We start from the raw sequence: 17054 nt of genomic DNA on the forward strand, positions 1-17054 counted from the left end.
TGGAAGATGAGGAGTGGTTATGTGATCTGGCATTTCTCGCTGACTTTACAAAGTGATATGAAGAAGAAGAAGATATTGGATTTATATCCCGCCCTCCACTCCAAAGAGTCTCAGAGCGGCTCACAATCTCCTTTACCTTCCTCCCCCACAACAAGCACCCTGTGAGGTGGGTGGGGCTGGGGAGGGCTCTCACAGAAGCTGCCCTTTCAAGGACAACCTCTGCCAGAGCTATGGCTGACCCAAGGCCATTCCAGCAGGTGCAAGTGGAGGAGTGGGGAATCAAACTCGGTTCTCCCAGATAAGAGTCCACACACTTAACCACTACACCAGACTGGCTGTCGGTCTGGTGCCTGTTTTTTTAGAGTTCTGACAGGATTTCTGTATGTATACCTGAAGGACTGTATGTATACCTGAAGGACTGAAGGACTGGGGAAAAATTTAGAGTGGTCACCCTCCTAAGCTGACCCTGACCCGTTCCTCACATATGCCCTCCCCTGCCCTGAGAATCATCACTACATTGTTCTCAATTCTGCCAATAAACATAATGTGTATGAACATTGAACTACAAGGTAAAAACAAATGCCATTGGCAAGATGATGAGTACAGTTTCATCCTACAAGAGCAAATTTGAGCTAATTATGACTGACCTAGCAAACAACACTTTTGATCATTTTCCTAATATGCAAGACCATCTGGGACAATATCCAAATTTTGTTTTTCAGAATAAGAAGTATGTGACAGAAATCTGCTCTGTTATCCAGGAATTCGAAAAAAGATTCTGTGACTTTCAAAGAATTGAAAAAGTTGTGGAGTACTTGTCATACCCATTCAAAGCGGATATGGACATTAAGGAAACTGCAGCTGCTATCAGTAAAAATTACTCATTGAACAAGGCATCTCTTGAAAATGAAATAGTAACTTTCAAAAATGACATTTTTCTCAAGACCTGTGCTGAGCAAGAATCGTTTTGGAAGCTAGTGCCTAGAGACAAATTTCCCAGCTTGAGAAGATGCAGTGAAGCTGTACACTCTTGTTTCGGTTCAACTTATTTGTGTGAATCTGCGTTTTCCCATCTGAAAATGACAAAGAGTACACAGCGTTCCAACATGACAGATGAACATCTCCAGGATTCCCTGAGACTGGCCCTCACGCAATATTCACCCAACTTCAAAAAGCTGGTGGTTGAAATGCAGGCTCAGATGTCTCACTAATTAGCAAGAGCGACATTTTAAAGATTGCGCAAGATCTGCCTGGATCAATACTTGACCTACATTTAACACAAATTACTCAATAAAAGTTAACAAAAGTTAAGACAGTTAAACAAAGTTATAACAATAAAAATTTAAGAAAAACTGTTCGCAGTTCTTTCTGGATCTTTGTCTCTGTTTTGTTTTTGCTTATTTCGCTTACCAGTAAATGACAGAAGGTGATTTGTAAATGGGAAGGGGGGGGGGGGCGGTGGAACCCAACTTTGCTGGGTTAATATCTAATTCGAAACTAATTTGAAACTTAATTTTCATGGTGGTAGATCACCAGCACTTTTGTCTGGAAAAAATAGATCACGACCTGTTCGAAGTTGGACATGACTGCTATATTCTATTCATTTTATTTCTATTTTTAAAAATATGAAAGCACTTTATTCTCTTGCCCCCAGAATAATCTAATTGCTTTTTGGAGTTGTAGTCCCCCACGTCTGGTAAACCATGTCTTAGTATGCTATGAAAAGAACCTGCAGAATATTTACTTAAAAACAAAAAGGTTTACTCCTGTGCAGTGCCAGCACAAAGCCCTATGGGAGAGAAATTTTTCCCAATTCCCTTCTCCCAGCAGCCAGCCGTGAGCAGCAAAGGGGTTGGGGGAATCAACATGCACAAAAGACAGCTGTAGTGAGGGGGAGGAGGAAGCCCCTTTGTCTCTTGTACCAGCAGGGCCTGCATCTTGTGCTGGCAGAAAGAAGGCACAGGGTCCAACCTAAATATTTCACCATACCTGAACTGTCAGTGCATTTATGTTAAATCACCTATCGACAATTATTCCTTTATGCAACTGAAAAATGTGCACAGGAAAACCCCAATTTTGTGCTGGCAGGTTAGGATAATGGGCTGGGGCTTTTCATGAGTGGAAAATTTCCCCATGAGCAGAAAGGCACTTTTGCAAGGAACTTAATTGCCATGTCTCTGGCATGGCAGCAAACAGTTGTATGCATGCAAGAAACCACAAAAAAAAAGTTTAAGTAGTTCATGCAAATCAGAGTCAGACAATTATATCTGGATAAACTGGGTATTATTTTTCAATTACAGCTCTTTACATACCTAGATTTACATCAGGTAATATTTTCTCAAGGAACTGCGTCTCTCCACCATTAGGGGACAAGAAGTCGGCTAAAAGCTGGCTGTTGCTTAGCTCTGGATGCTGTGCAAGATTCTTAGAAAAAGACACAAAGAAGAATGAGATTACGATGCTCAAATTACCTTTCCTCCAATAAGAAGAATTTCAATGCTAAACTTTCAGGTTATATTAGGTTAATATTGCAAACGCGCTTATGCACAAAGCCATCAGAAATCACAGCTGTAGGAAAAAATGTTATATGAATAGCAGGTGACAAGTGTATACAATGCTAAAGTTGAAAACTGATGAAGACCTACTCATGCTATTGTAAATGATTACTCTGGATTGGATCTAGCAGCACACCTAGCAGTTTTGTTCCTCATGGTGCTCCTTAGCATCCCCTTCCTGAGCAGCATTTGGGGTTGCAACAAGACAACAGAGGCAAAAACATCCTGCTCCACATACATTCTGTTAGCAGAAGTTACTACTGGTCCAACCTTCTATACACTGAAGATTTAGTTGGCATTGTTTTTCTTACCTGCAGATATTCCTGAAAGTCCTCTCTCTTTGACTGCAAGTATTCAAAGTTTTTTGGTCCAATGATCCTCTTTGAAGGAAGCTGGGCATCAGGAAATGTACCTGAAAATTTCAAACTCTTAAAATTACTATAACTGAAATCTACTATAAAATACTCTCAAATTTTCATACAAAAACTACAGCTGATATAGAGTTACACACACACACAAATCTTACCATGAAATTCTGTTAGTTTTGACTCAAGGACATAAAATTCAAGATATCTTCTGTAGACTGACCAGCGTTCAGGTTCATGCCCAACTGAAAATACATACAGATATAAGATTTACCTTCTATCCAGCCTGAAAGGGGTACAAAGGCAAACATGTGAGTATAAAGCAGTGCAGGAAATCCCTTAAAGGTTTCATTACCAACTGATGATATCAGCAATGACCAGCTGCAGAATTTTTTTAAAAAGTTAAATAATGCAAACACTATCATGGATATCCAAATGGATGCAACATTCCATATTAGATAATCATACTTCATATTCTCCCTCATGTTTTCAAAGATTGCAACACGTCTTGGAAACGCTACTCATGATAAAATGAAAGATGCAAAGAAAGCATGCATCTCAACAAGACCAGATAAGCACACTAGGCACACAACAGGTTTCGGAAAGCCTACCTGCCATTCTATCATTCCTCTCCACATCAATGCAAAATACTGGTATTCTCTCTTTTCTCTCCAAAGGGGTGTCATCAATAAAATCCACAAAGGGAATGCTGATTTTCCAAGCCGCAAGATTGCGAGGTGTGTTCGGAGTACTAACTGCCTCCACAGGAGAATCATCTTCCATTACCATAATGCCTTCTTCAATCTGCAGTGAAAGATTCAAGCACCCCAAGAAGATTTTGATAAAATTTCCCTTTGGACTTGCTAATGTTCTTCCAAAAGACTTCAGGCTGGATGTCTCCAGGAAGCAAAACTCAAGACTATCATCAATTTCCTGAAGGAAGTTTTGTATGTAATTTTTTTAAAAAGACAAAACTTATGATTTATTTAATGCATTTCTCACAAGGATTCAAAGTACATAGAAAGGAGTAATTCTGGCTTGCTTCAAATTCAAACAATGGCATGCCATGAACAATAATTTATTGTATTACCTTGCAGTTACTCTGTAAAAGTATGGGAAAATGTTAGTCTCAGTGAGAAAGTCACACTATACTTGAAATAAATAAACTCTGTATGTAGCACAACACAAAAACGGTGGCAGATAATTCTGAAAATAAGGAAAAATGCCCCTCCCCCAATATTGTCACCTGCAGATACTCTGTACTTTCTGTACAGATAATCTGTACTTTCTTTCTCAAACTGTGTCAAGCACAGTAGAGTTGAAATTGTACCGGAGATAATAAATTATGTGTAGCTATAGTGAATATAAAGTCATTCGCTTATTTAAAACATGTTATGATGCCTTTCTACCCGCTTCAGGGTGTCCAAGGCAGTGAATACTCAAACAATTAAAACAAATTTTAAAATGCATGCACACATATATTTATAATACAATAAAAAACCCCAATGAAGTTATACAACTTGGGTTTTTTTAATATGGGCAGAACTACATCTTCAGAGGCTGTTGTCAGTGAACTCAATAATGCATTTAAAAGTCAGGCATGCAAGACAAATGCCTTGCTTCCTTGTCATTTTAGAAGTCCTTCCTTCCTAATATCAGCAGGAAAATTCTTGCTCTACATAGGAAAAAATGCCTTGATCAAATGGGCTAGTTCTTATGATGATGGCAATACACAGTGGAAGAATAAGACCCACAATAACATATTTGCAAAACATAAGCATTCATACCACTTCTAGTCCACTGAACATCTACATATTGACCTCTGCATTGGACCTATGAGCAAAACAATTTAGCATGCATAAGCTCGTATACAGCAGCCTATTCCCCTGCAAAACCTATCATGTGATTTCAGTCAACATGTTGGCTCTACATACAAAAGCATTAGCCAACTGAGACATCCACTCATGAACATCCAATGGGTCCAGAGATGGGAATATGCACTCATGATGGCCAGATTCCAATTCCAAGCTGTGTGCACCTGTAAAGTTTTTCAGAACCAGCTTTGTAACCCCTAGATAAAGTGGCAATAGATAATTCACACTTCTAATCTACAAAAACTAGAGCACTACACTGCACTATTTTGAACCAAGGATATGAACCCTAGGCACCCAAAATGAACTGTAAAGAATCTAACACTTTAGAAGTCAGCATTCTGAGGGATAAGCACACTAATTTTAATGCCAAGATAAGCATCATCTGATCTAACTCCAAGGATGCATGCAAAGGAGCCAAATGATTTATCTCCAAAATCATTTTTCCTCGACTTGGGACAGCTCCAGCAACAGCTGCTAGGCTTCCCTGTAATGGTCTACCTAAACGTTATGGTGTTCTGAAATATGCCAAAAGAAACATCTAACATAGATCCAAGCTGTGTTCAGATATGAGCAAACTTGTCTGAGACAAGAGCAAGCCAAGCACTCACCGGACTCATGAGACCCCTTCCCTACCCTACAGACTCTGAAAAAATTCCTGACTGAAGAGAAACCGCAGTTGTTGTGGTATCTGAATTGGAACTGTAAGAATCTGCAGTTCATTGCTTGCCTTCAGAGACTTGACAGTGGGAAAAGCAGCAGCCATAAAATGGCTTATAGAAATTCAGCTTCCACTGAAATGCATGCGATAACAACACAGGTGAGAGAAAAAGGGATAACCATGCATGTCAGAACTACCAGGCCAAAGGGTTCTACTCACAAAGTCATCCTCGCCTTCAGCTGGACCATAATTGGGCAGCACAGATCCTTCCATTGTGGTGCTCTTGAACACCCCTTTGATTTTGCTGCCTATTTTGCTGATCCCAAAGGATTCTCCTTTTTTCTGAGTGCTCCTGTACACAATACAAAAATACAGAGGAACTCGACAGGGTTGTTCAATATCACCACTATTATTTATTCTGGCAATGGAAATACTGGCTATAAAAATCAGACAAGATATCAGAATTGCTAGAATACAAGATAATGAAGAAAAATACAAGATGAAAAGCTATGTGGATGACATTGCTGTATCAGTAGTAAAACCAAATATTTCTTTGAACTATACAAGGATAATTAGGTTTGGAATTTATTCTGGATATAAACTGAATAAAAAAAGACCAAGATAATGTTATTAGTGGCAACTAAACCAAGATAATGTTACTAGTGGCAACTAAACTAGATAGAAAAAATAACAGGGTATATATGTGACAGGGCAAAATGATAATTTATATAAAGGTAATTATCAAAACATCAGTGTAAGCATTATTGAAGATTTACAAAGATGGGAAAGATTAAAAATTCTGTGGTTAGGAAGGATCTCTGCTGTTAAAATGGACAGATTACCAAAACTGATTTTTTTGTTTCAAATGTCACCAATCTATATAGATGAAAAGACCTTTTAAAATGGTAGGAAACAATAAATAGCTCTGTATGGAGCAGGAAGAAACCAAAAATAAAATTTTAAATATTACAGGATGGAAAAAAAAGATTTAGCCGTACCAAATATTAACTGAATTGCCAAGCAGCCACACTAGTCTGGATATCAGAATGGATTATAAATCCAGGAACATTAAACTGGAGACAATTGACACTAAAGAAGGAAGGACTAAGAAATCATTAAAAATTATTCAAAGACAAGATGGCACTCATATTTTGAGGAATGGAGTATAAAGAATATGGTTTCAGTGCAGAAACAGAATACGTCCATCAACCTTGCCATTGACATCTCCATTGACACCTATTGTGATATTAGTATGAGAAATAAAATGGGACTATATAAATTATGAGTATAGGTGGATGATAATAATATTTAATTTGTATCCTGCCCTCCCCGCCAAAGCAGGCTCAGGGCGGCTCACATAGCATAACACAAAATACAAATATTACAATAATAAAAGCACACTGGTTACATAAAATTACATATTACAGTTCACATATATATATTATTACATTAAAACCATCTAATTAAAACCATCAAATTCAATTCCAACAATTAGTTTGGTGCTACAGTCTCGATGTTACTCATCTTATAATTTTACATGGCGATGGTACAATAGGTTCCACATTAAGAAAAAGCCTGCTGAAAGAGTGTAGTCTTGCAGGCCCTGCGGAACTGGGTAAGGCTCTGCAAGGCCCGCACCTCTTCTGGTAATTGATTCCACCAATGGGGAGCTGTGATCGAAAAGGCCCTTTTCTCTTGTAGCTTTCAGTTTGGCCTTCTTCGGCCCAGGGATTCTCAATAGATTTTGCTAACTGGATCTCAGTACCCTCTGGGGAACATATATAGAGAGACGGTTCCTAAGGTAGGCAGGTCCTTGGCCATATAGGGCTTTAGAGGTAATAACCAGCACCTTGTAACGAATCCGGTACACAATTGGCAGCCAGTGCAGTTCCCGCAGCCTCAGTTGTATGTGCTCCCACTTAGGGAGTCCCAATAACAGTCTGACTGCCGTGTTCCACACTAGCTGCAATTTCCGGGTTCGGCACAGGGGCAGCCCCATGTAGAGGGCATTACAGTAGTCTAACCTTGAGGTGACTGTTGCATGGATCACTGTTGCCAGGTCGTCGCGCTCCAGGAAGGGGGCCAACTGCCTCGCCCGCCTAAGATGAAAAAAGGCGGATTTAGCAGTGGCTGCAATCTGGGCCTCCATTGACAAGGAAGGCTCCAGTAGTACCCCCAAGCTCTTGACCTTGTGTGCCATTTCCAATGGCGCACCATCAAAAGCTGGTAGGGGGATTTTCCTTCCCAGGCCGCCACAGCTCAGGCAAAGGGCCTCTGTCTTCCCTGGGTTCAACTTCAACCTACTCAGCCTATCCTGCCATAGCTTGCAACGGTAGGTCCAGATTTTCTGGGATGCAGTCAGGCCGGCCATCCATCAGTAGATACACCTGGGTTTCATCAGCATACTGGTGACAGCCCAGTCCATACCTCCAGGCAATCTGGGCAAGGGGGCTCATGTAGATGTTAAACAACACTGGAGAGAGCACTGCACCCTGTGGCACCCCACAATTAAGTGGATGCCTCTGGGACAGTTCTCCCCCAATCACCACCCTTTGTCCCCGACCATCAAGAAAAGAGGAAAGCCATTGCAAGGCCAGCCCCTGAATCCCCGCATCAGCGAAGCAGCAGGTCAGTAACTGATGGTTACTGAGCCTGCTTCGGCGGGGAGGGGGGAATATAAATAAAATGTTGGTTGGTTGGTTGGATGGTCGACTGTATCGAACACAGCCGATAAGTCTAACAACATCAGCACCGCTGAACCGCCTCGATCCAGATGCTGCTGGAGATCATCCACCAGGGCAACCAGCACTGTCTCCATCCCATGGCCCAGGCGAAAGCCAGACTGGTGGGGATTTAGGATGGAAGCATCATCCAGAAAACTCTGCAACTGTAACACTACTGCCCTCTCAATAATTTTGCCCAAAAAGCGCAAATTTGAGACCGGCCAGTAATGTGCCAATTCAATCAGGTCTGATGTAGCCTTTCTCAGGAGAGGGCGGACCACAGCCTCTTTAAGAGGAGTGGGAAAAAGTCTCTCTGAGAGGGATCTATTTGCGATCTCCCGTATAGGACACCTAAGCTCCCTCTGGCAAGCTTTAATTAGCTAGGAGGGGCACGGGTCCAGATCACAAGTTGTTGGGCATACAGTAGAGAGGATTCTGTCAACTTCCTCCAAGCTGAGTGTGTCGAAGCGATCCAGAACTGGACCAGAAGACAAGCACGGGGCCTCGAGTTTACATACTGTATCCAATGTGGCGGGGAGGTCGTGGCGGAGCGACGCAATCTTATCTGCAAAAAATTTCGCAAAAGCCTCACAGCCTCTCTCTAATTCCCTAGCATTTGGCCTGCCTTGTGGCAGTGTTGTAAGATTCCGAATCGTCCTAAACAATTGCGCCGGGTGCAAATTTGCAGATGCAATCTTGGCCACAAAGTAAATCTTCTTTGTGGCTTTGACTGCCATCTCATAGGACCTCATAAACTCTCTATAAGATGTTCTAGTCGCTCCGTCTCGAGTACGCCGCCATTGCCTCTCTAACCGTCTGAGTCCTCGTTTCAGCTGCCACAGCTCCAGGGTATACCACGGGGCCAGCTTAAAGCGAGGGCGCAGAGGGCGTCAAGGTGCAATCTCATCAATGACTGGAGAGCCGGCCATGGCAGGACTCAACCAGGGTCCATCAGACTCTGCGGGCGAGCTAAAATAAGCTTGCCACCCAAACGGGCTTGGAGTGGAACATGAGCCTTGAGGGCAAAGTGGTCCAACAATGGCACCGCCTCCACAGTAATATCGTCCACCAAAACCTCGGCTGCAAAGATCAAATCTAACATGTGCCCCGCCTGGTGAGTGGGCAATGTAACAAATTGGGAGAGTCCCAGTGTTGCCATGGACGACTAGGTTCATCGCCTGACTAGAGTCCGCGTCGTCAGCATCGACATTGAAGTTGCCCAGGATCACAAGCCTTGGGTACTCCAATACCCAGCCTGTTACGGCCTCAATCAGGGATAGTAAGGCGCTGGCTGGTGCGTTAGGTGGACAGTACACCAGCCAAATCACCAACCCCTCCCCAACATCCCACGCCAGACCATTCAATACCGTTGATCTCTGGGCCTCTCATATAAATAGAGCCACCCCTCCCCCCTGCCAGCTAGTCCGTGATTGGTGAAAGACTGAGTAACACGGGGGAACCATTTGGGAGAGGGCCACAGTGCCCTCCCTCTCACACCCAGGTCTCAGTCACGCAAGCCAGGTCCACGTCCTACTCGAGCAGAAACTCTCGGAGGACCGAGATCTTATTATTTATGGACCTGACATTGCATAACACCAATGACGGAGGCGAGTAATTCAACCTGGCCCCACTACCTGTCACTGTTGGGATGGGACACAGACCGGAAGGTGGTCGAGCACCACCTTATCTTGGCCTCCTTCTCTTATATCAATGTCTGTTCCCACCGTCATACTTTCCCCTCTCCAGGAGTACTGGAATCCCCAGGCCTGTCATCTCCCACTGGTCTCTACTTCATACTCAACCAATGTAGAAAGCACAACTCACACCTTGCAATTAACTAACTCACCAATCCTCTCAGTCCTTGCCAATCAATTCCCTTAATTTACCGACCTGCCAGTTCTAAAAGTCAACCAACCAACCCACAATCCCCCTTTTAAATTAATTAGCTAACATACTTAAATTAATTCTAATGGCATTACTAATTATAGAAACCCTCCCCAACAATAAAACATTCTTAATTAATTTGCCAAAAATATATATTCTATCTGAAAGCCAATCAATTCAATAATAAATTTCTCTATAAATTAATTCATCAATTAGCAGTTAAAATTCAATCATTATAAATTAGCAGTTCGGAGATAGTTGGAGGTAGATGTTGTAGCAAAATAAAGTGCTGCTGTGCTTCTATAGTCCAGATGTTGCACAAAATATCCTCAAAGTGCGGTTGTGCGAAAAGCAGGATCCCCAGTTCTCCAAAGTGCAGTCATGCAGCGAGGTGCAGAGCGAGGTCTTCAATTTTTTTGAGCGAAGTATTTAGCCCATTGACCCCTTTGCGCAGCTTAGCAGACCCAGGGGGTAAAGACCCTCCCATGCCTCTCTGCCATGCAAACAAGAACTCTAGGAGCTCCACTAGCTCCGCTCGTGGTCGGTGCCCAGGACGGCTGTTTATAATATTCCCCACCCAAGTCAGAGGCACAGTAGCAGCCGACCGCCACCGCTGGAGGAAGCACTAGTCGAATTGCGGCAAGCCAAATGCTGCATCCACGAGTGCCCTCCACTGCCTTCCTGGCACCTCGTCTGGTGGTCCAGCTTCCATCGGTCTCTCCTCCGATTCCTCGCTCTCCGGCGTCCGACCCCGCCTGTGCCCGACGCTCCGCTCGCCACACAGCCCCACTCGCCTTCGCCTGGCCTCGCCCACACACCAGGCCACAGTCACAGCAGCCCTCCACGTCAGTGCCAGGCCTGACTCAACAAAATGGTAGACTATGTTTTTTTGTCTCTCTGGGGAACTGTAGCCCACCAAGTTCTTAAACTTTTGCCCTGCACCTTCCCCTAGCAGCATATTACTAGGTCCGTTGTTAGAAGCAACTGTTGCAGGCGTGTGGTAGGTGTAAAAGTTTCCGTTTCAGGAGCCCTAGCACCAGAGACCCTGCCTCATCACCATCTTGATATTACAAAGTCAGTTAAGATGCAATCTCATTCTCCTTTACAAAGGCACCCATAGGTTTCCAGAAGTTCTTTCAAACCAGGACAAAAGCTTGGTTGGGCTTAAAGCAAGGGAAAATAAAATTCTGGCAAAAATAGAATAGAATAGAATAGAATAGAATAGAATAGAATAGAATAGAATAGAATAGAATAGAATAGAATAGAATAGAATAGAATAGAATAGAATAGAATAGAATAGAATAGAATAGAATAGAATAGAATAGAATAGAACAGAACAGAACAGAACAGAACAGAACAGAACAGAACAGAACAGAACAGAACAGAATTCTGGCAAGAAATTCAAGATAAAGGAATAAATATTCCATGGTGGTTGTACTATCAAATGATGTCCAAATTCAAAGAACAAATGAATCAAAGAAGGTGGCCAGTTAAGAGAGAAAATGGCTTTTGAACAATTAAGAGAGAAAACAGCTTTTGAACAATTTGATTCAAAACACCTATTTCAAATTTATAAAATGTTATTGCAATATGATACAGAAAGATATCAAGTAAAAACTGTATGATAAAATGGATACAAAAATTTGGAGAAAATTTTGGAGCCAGTGTGAAAACCTATTGACTAAAGAAATTAAATTTACTGAATGTCAAATATTAAGGGAGAATTGGTATAAAATGTTTTTAGATGGTATATTACTTCCAAAGACATTGCAAAAAATAACAATTGAAAATGCTGGAAATGTCAGAATGCAGATGCAACATTTTTCCATATGCGGTGGACTTGTAAGAAAGCAAGAAAATATTGTATAGAAGCACATGAAGATATGCAAAAGATAACCAAAATCCAAGTTTGTGATGGACCTCATAAATATGTTACTAAATATCTTACCAAATAATACTACAAAAACACATTGTGAATTATTTAAGTATATGGTGATGGCGGCAAGGGTAATATTTGTAGCAAAATAGAAGGCAGAAAGATGTCCAGATTTGAAGGACTAGAAAATCAATATGTGACAATAGCAAAACTAACATCTTGAATGAAAGAAGGGGATTACAGTCATTTGGTCATCGTCATCTATGTACATAAAGACTAATATTTTTATATATATACACACAACAGGCCGATCTCAAAATTTCAAGAAAAATTGAAAGTATGTTTTAATTATACAGCTGAAAGTGACTGACAACACGTTAGCAATAAAATCATTATTAGATATGAAGATGAATGGAAAAAATAGATATTGAAATAGAAGTGAAAAATCAAGAATATAAAAATGTTCTATATAGATATATGATTTTATTGATAACTATATGATCTAAATGATTGTAGTTTTTGTTTTATGCTTCTATTCTTTGTTGTATGGTTCAGATGACTGTGCTTATGTTTTATGTATGACTTAGATAACTATGCATAATTGTCACTGTGGATTATTGTAAATTATTCAGATTGTAAATGTATGATTTAGATTACTATGATTGGAGTTCATGTTTATATCTGTGAGCTGATTAACTGAAATAATAATTTATTTTAAAAATAAATACAAATACATGGTACACAGTGAGTAGCGAACATCAAGGTTCTTAACAGGAACAATTAAGAAGTTCTTCGCACATACCGGTACAAGTCATGTATAAAGGCTCTGAAAAGTCCAACACTTTGTTTACTTCAGTGCAATTGATAATTACAGTTCAGTTTTATGGAGAAAGAAATAAAGAGCACTTTGGACACCAGTGGAAAAGTTTTCTGTCTGCACAAATTATTCTTTTGGAAAATTAAGGCTGATCTTATTAGCAGAGCCCTTTCCATCATGCAGTGTTCAGTTTCTCAGTTGCCCCATTTGACAGAAAGTTAGGAAATGGCTTTACTATAGATCTGAGAAATTTTTCTTTTCATACATTCTAAGATAGCAGTTAAACTGTATATGATGGAAGAAACTATTTTCTTACGACAGCATCATTTGCAACCAAACACAAAAAGACACATTGTCACAATGAGCAATCACCATGATTGTCTGTTCATGCTGCATCACAGCAACTCAAAAGGCAAAATTTGCTTGATACCATGCTTAGCACATTGTTTCAACTTCAGCCAAGCATTTACTCAGTGATGTGTGATATGAGAAAGAGCTCAACTTTGTTGTAAAGTAGTAGGGAGGGAAGGCAAAAGTAACAGAAAATGGCTTGGACTAATTAAAATTGCAAAGCAATATAGCTGCAAATGAAATCTCCTGGTTTAAGAAAACGGTTTGTCCTACAAATAATGGTTGGGATCCTCTGGATTGGTTCCACTAGCAGCAGCACTTTCCTCTGGTGAAGATGCTTTCCAAGACGCGGAACAGCCTCTTGTGCCAGCCAAAGGCTCCTTATGTCAGAGGGAAGAGCTGCCATTAATGGGACAGAGCCCAACAGGACAGCATAAGTCAGATTTTACAATCTTGTTCAGAGCAATTTATAAACACAGCAACCAAAAGCCGACACATTTAAGTGAAACATACAGACATTAGCCACAAAGCCTGCATTCTTCTCTACAGCCATGCATTCACATATACGGCATATTAATGCATGCACGCTGGTATACTGCCCTTACACCAGATAATTTTATTTCTTACTCTAGAAACACACTGAGCAGGGCAGTGCGCTGGTGGTAGGAGGCAAAATATACATTCTATTGAAAATGGTCTTAGAAATGGATAGTAAAGGTAAGGTATGATAATCTGTGCATCCAAAAAAGAAGGAACTACTAATAGATTATAAATGTTCTGTGGAAAAAAAAGAGCACAGAACTGTACATCTAGCACTACTAACAAAGAAAAGAGGACTTTCAGACTTGCTAACTTTAACCATTCTGACTATCAATGCATTTGCATTCTTACTTAAAAGTTGGATAGAATAGATTTTTAAATATTTCTTAGGTTCACACTGTTGTAATTGAAATGTACACATACCAGAAACAAAAATTGTTCTTCCCCCCTCTAAGAGGCAGTAAATATGTAGGAATGCTTAGTGACATATTTCTAGAGTTTGAATTTCTAGTGTTTGAATAACACTAGACATTAAAAACAAGCTGAATATCATTTCTCCCCTTAACATTAGAAATGAGAGGAATGTACAGTTTCTTAGGGGATTTCGACATGAATTCAGCTTTGAAGTACTTAGAAATTGTAGGTCCTAATGCTACTTGTTATAAAGGCAGTATGAGAGGGTCACAAATAGGTGCGGCGTAAAGCAGGCAACATTGATGGCATGTCAGCTTGACTTACCGAAAGTCATCCAAACTGAGGCTACTTCTGCAACAACAGGCAAATAACATTACCCCACAAGCCAAGAAGAGAAGGAAATTGAAGCAGTCCTATTTTACTTAAACCATACTGCCTTAGAACGGCTGCAGCACCCCAGCTTCCGTAGTCAAAATCCATCCCTCAGGAGATCTGCTTGCCTTCAAAGTGTCCTGGATACAGAACTGGGACACTGCAAAGGCAGATGTTCAATGCACACTTTGGTGAGAAAAACAATTAAAAGCTAGCAAAGTCCTGTTTCATTTCAGTTATGGTGGCTCAAAGCTAAACCAAAATGTCATGTGTTTATACCTGAACAGGGAATAGAAAAGCTACAGTGGCCTGCTGAGCCCAGATTACCAAAGGCCTGGTTTCTGCAAATCATGAAACAATTCTTCAGGAGGGCTGCCATTTGGTCCCCTAGAAAGAATCCTTTGCTTTTAACAAATACCCAACAGGCAGCTGTCAAAGGACCAATGGGTGCTGGGCAGGAAATTTTTTTTACAATGCTATTGCATAGTCATAACTAGGGTTGAAAAGACAGGTTGCTTACCTGTAACTGTAGATCTTCGAGTGGTCATCTGTGCATTCACACTTGTGGGGATACTGCGCCTGCGCCGGTCCCCGATTGGTATCTGTAAGAAAGCCCGGGAATTTTCCGCGGTCGGCGCCACTGGGCATGCGCAGGCGTCCCATTGCGCACGCCCAACGGCGCCACCGCAGCAATCCCGCCAGTTCCTTCATGACCGCTGAAAGCTCCTACTGAAGGGAGACCGTCAGCAGTGGGGAAGGAGGGCGGGTAGTGTGAATGCACAGATGATCACTCGAAGATCTACAGTTACAGGTAAGCAACATGTCTATCTTCTTCGTGGTCTCTGTGCATCACACTTGTGGGAGATTAGCAAGCAAGGCATACCTGGAGGTGGGAAGACGGTCAACCAGAAACAGCAGATTGTAGAACCGCAGTCCCCAACCGAGTCCTCTGTTGAGCATGCACGTCCAGCGCGTAGTGCTTCATGAAGGCATGTGGGGAAGACCAGGTAGCAGCTTTGCAGACATCCGCCAAGGGCACACCCTTCAGGAACGCCACCGATGTCGCCATAGCTCTTGTGGAGTGTCCACGAACAGGTCCAGGCAGCGGCCTTTTCGCTAGGAGGTAGCAGATCTTGATGGTCTCTGTCAGCCACTTCGAGAATCTCTGTGACGAGATCCTGGAGCCCAGTTTGGGCGCAGTGTAGGAGACAAATAGCTGCTGGTCCCTGCGAAAGGCTTTAGAGCACTTTAGGTAAAAGAGCAAAGCACGCCTGACGTCTAGGGCATGCAACCCACGCTCCTCATCCGAGGAGGGGTTAGGGAAAAAAGATGGTAGCCAAACCTCTAGGTTGAGGTGAAACTGGGAAGCCACCTTAGGGAGGAAGCTGATGTCTGGGGCCAGGGAGACACCGGATTCCCTAAAGATTAGGTAGGGGTAGTCACAACGCATCGCCGTGAGCTCCCCCACACGACGTGCAGAAGTGATGGCCACCAAAAAGGCAGTCTTCCAAGACAGGAGCTGCAGGGAGCATGTGGCCATAGGCTCGAAGGGACGCCTGGTTAGTGTGTCTAGGACCAGTGTCAGGTCCCACAGTTGAGTGGAAGGCTTAGATGGTGGATGCAGTCTAAACAGCCCCCTCATAAACTTTTTGGACTGGGGGTGAGCGAAGATGGATTATCCCCCCACAGGTTCGTGAAAAGCAGATATAGCTGCCAGGTAGACCTTAATGGAGGAGAAAACTAGGCCTGCGTCGACTAGGGATAGCAAAAAGTCAAAGATGGCCGGCAGGCCTGCCTCCCTTGGTGTGCCTGACCGGTCAGCCATAAAGTTCGAGAACTTCCTCCACTTCCTATCATAGGAAGCTCTGGTGGAGGGTTTCCTGCTATTTAGTAGGACCTCCTGGACCCTGCCAGAGAACTCTATTGGTCTATAAACCAAGCTGTCAGTTTCAGGTGTGGCACGTTGTGGTGCAGCACTAGCCCCCCCCTGAGACGACAAGAGGTCTGGTTCCGCTGGGAAGTGGTAGAAGTTCCCCCCCGACAGCTGTAGCAGTGTGGAGAACCAGTTCTGGCGGGGCCACCAGGGGGTCACCAGGATGCAACGTGGCCTCTCCGTTGCTATCTTGCTGACTACTCTCGTCAACAGGGGAAGGGGCGGGAACAGGTAGAGAAAACGGCCCGCCCAGGGGATGATGAGTCCGTCCCCCAGGGATGCTGGGTCCGCTCCCCCTCTGGAGCAGAACATGGGGCACTTCTTGTTGTTTGCTGTGGCAAAGGCATCCAGCTGTGGGTATCCCCAAAGCTGGAAAACTGGTTCCAGGAAGCGCCACTGAAGTTCCCACTCGTGTGGTGAGGCCCCCCCTCTGCTCAGGGAGTCTGCCTGTGTGTTGAGGACCCCTGGAAGATGAGCAGCCTTCACAAAGATGTCGTGCTGGATGCATTCCGCCCACAAGTCCATCGCCAGTGCACAGAGCCGACGGGACACTGTCCCACCCTGCCTGTTGATGTAAGCCAGGGCGGTGGTATTGTCTGTGAGCAGTGCCACCGTCCTTCCTGCCAGCTTCGGGCGGAATGAACGAAGGGCAAAGTGCACCGCCAGCAGTTCCAGGTAATTTATGTGGTGCA

General features: G+C 42.8%; 1 protein-coding gene across 3 annotated transcripts in view; it reads right to left on the reverse strand.

The window, feature by feature from the left end:
- SNX14 (sorting nexin 14) overlaps positions 1-17054 on the reverse strand; it is a 67892-nt gene that overhangs the window by 19247 nt on the left and 31591 nt on the right. For 2 of the 3 annotated variants that reach the window (XM_060236676.1, XM_060236696.1), the window contains exons 16-21: positions 14382-14408; positions 5672-5804; positions 3532-3724; positions 3082-3165; positions 2867-2967; positions 2313-2424 (exon numbers count right to left, since the gene is read on the reverse strand). In XM_060236676.1, the coding sequence (XP_060092659.1) occupies positions 2313-2424; positions 2867-2967; positions 3082-3165; positions 3532-3724; positions 5672-5804; positions 14382-14408 (650 nt within the window). The remainder of the gene's footprint in view (positions 1-2312; positions 2425-2866; positions 2968-3081; positions 3166-3531; positions 3725-5671; positions 5805-14381; positions 14409-17054) is intronic. The other variant, XM_060236687.1, reaches the window with a different exon arrangement.

This window comes from Heteronotia binoei, chromosome 1 (assembly GCF_032191835.1).
Source record: "Heteronotia binoei isolate CCM8104 ecotype False Entrance Well chromosome 1, APGP_CSIRO_Hbin_v1, whole genome shotgun sequence".
In the NCBI taxonomy this organism is placed as follows: domain Eukaryota; kingdom Metazoa; phylum Chordata; class Lepidosauria; order Squamata; family Gekkonidae; genus Heteronotia; species Heteronotia binoei.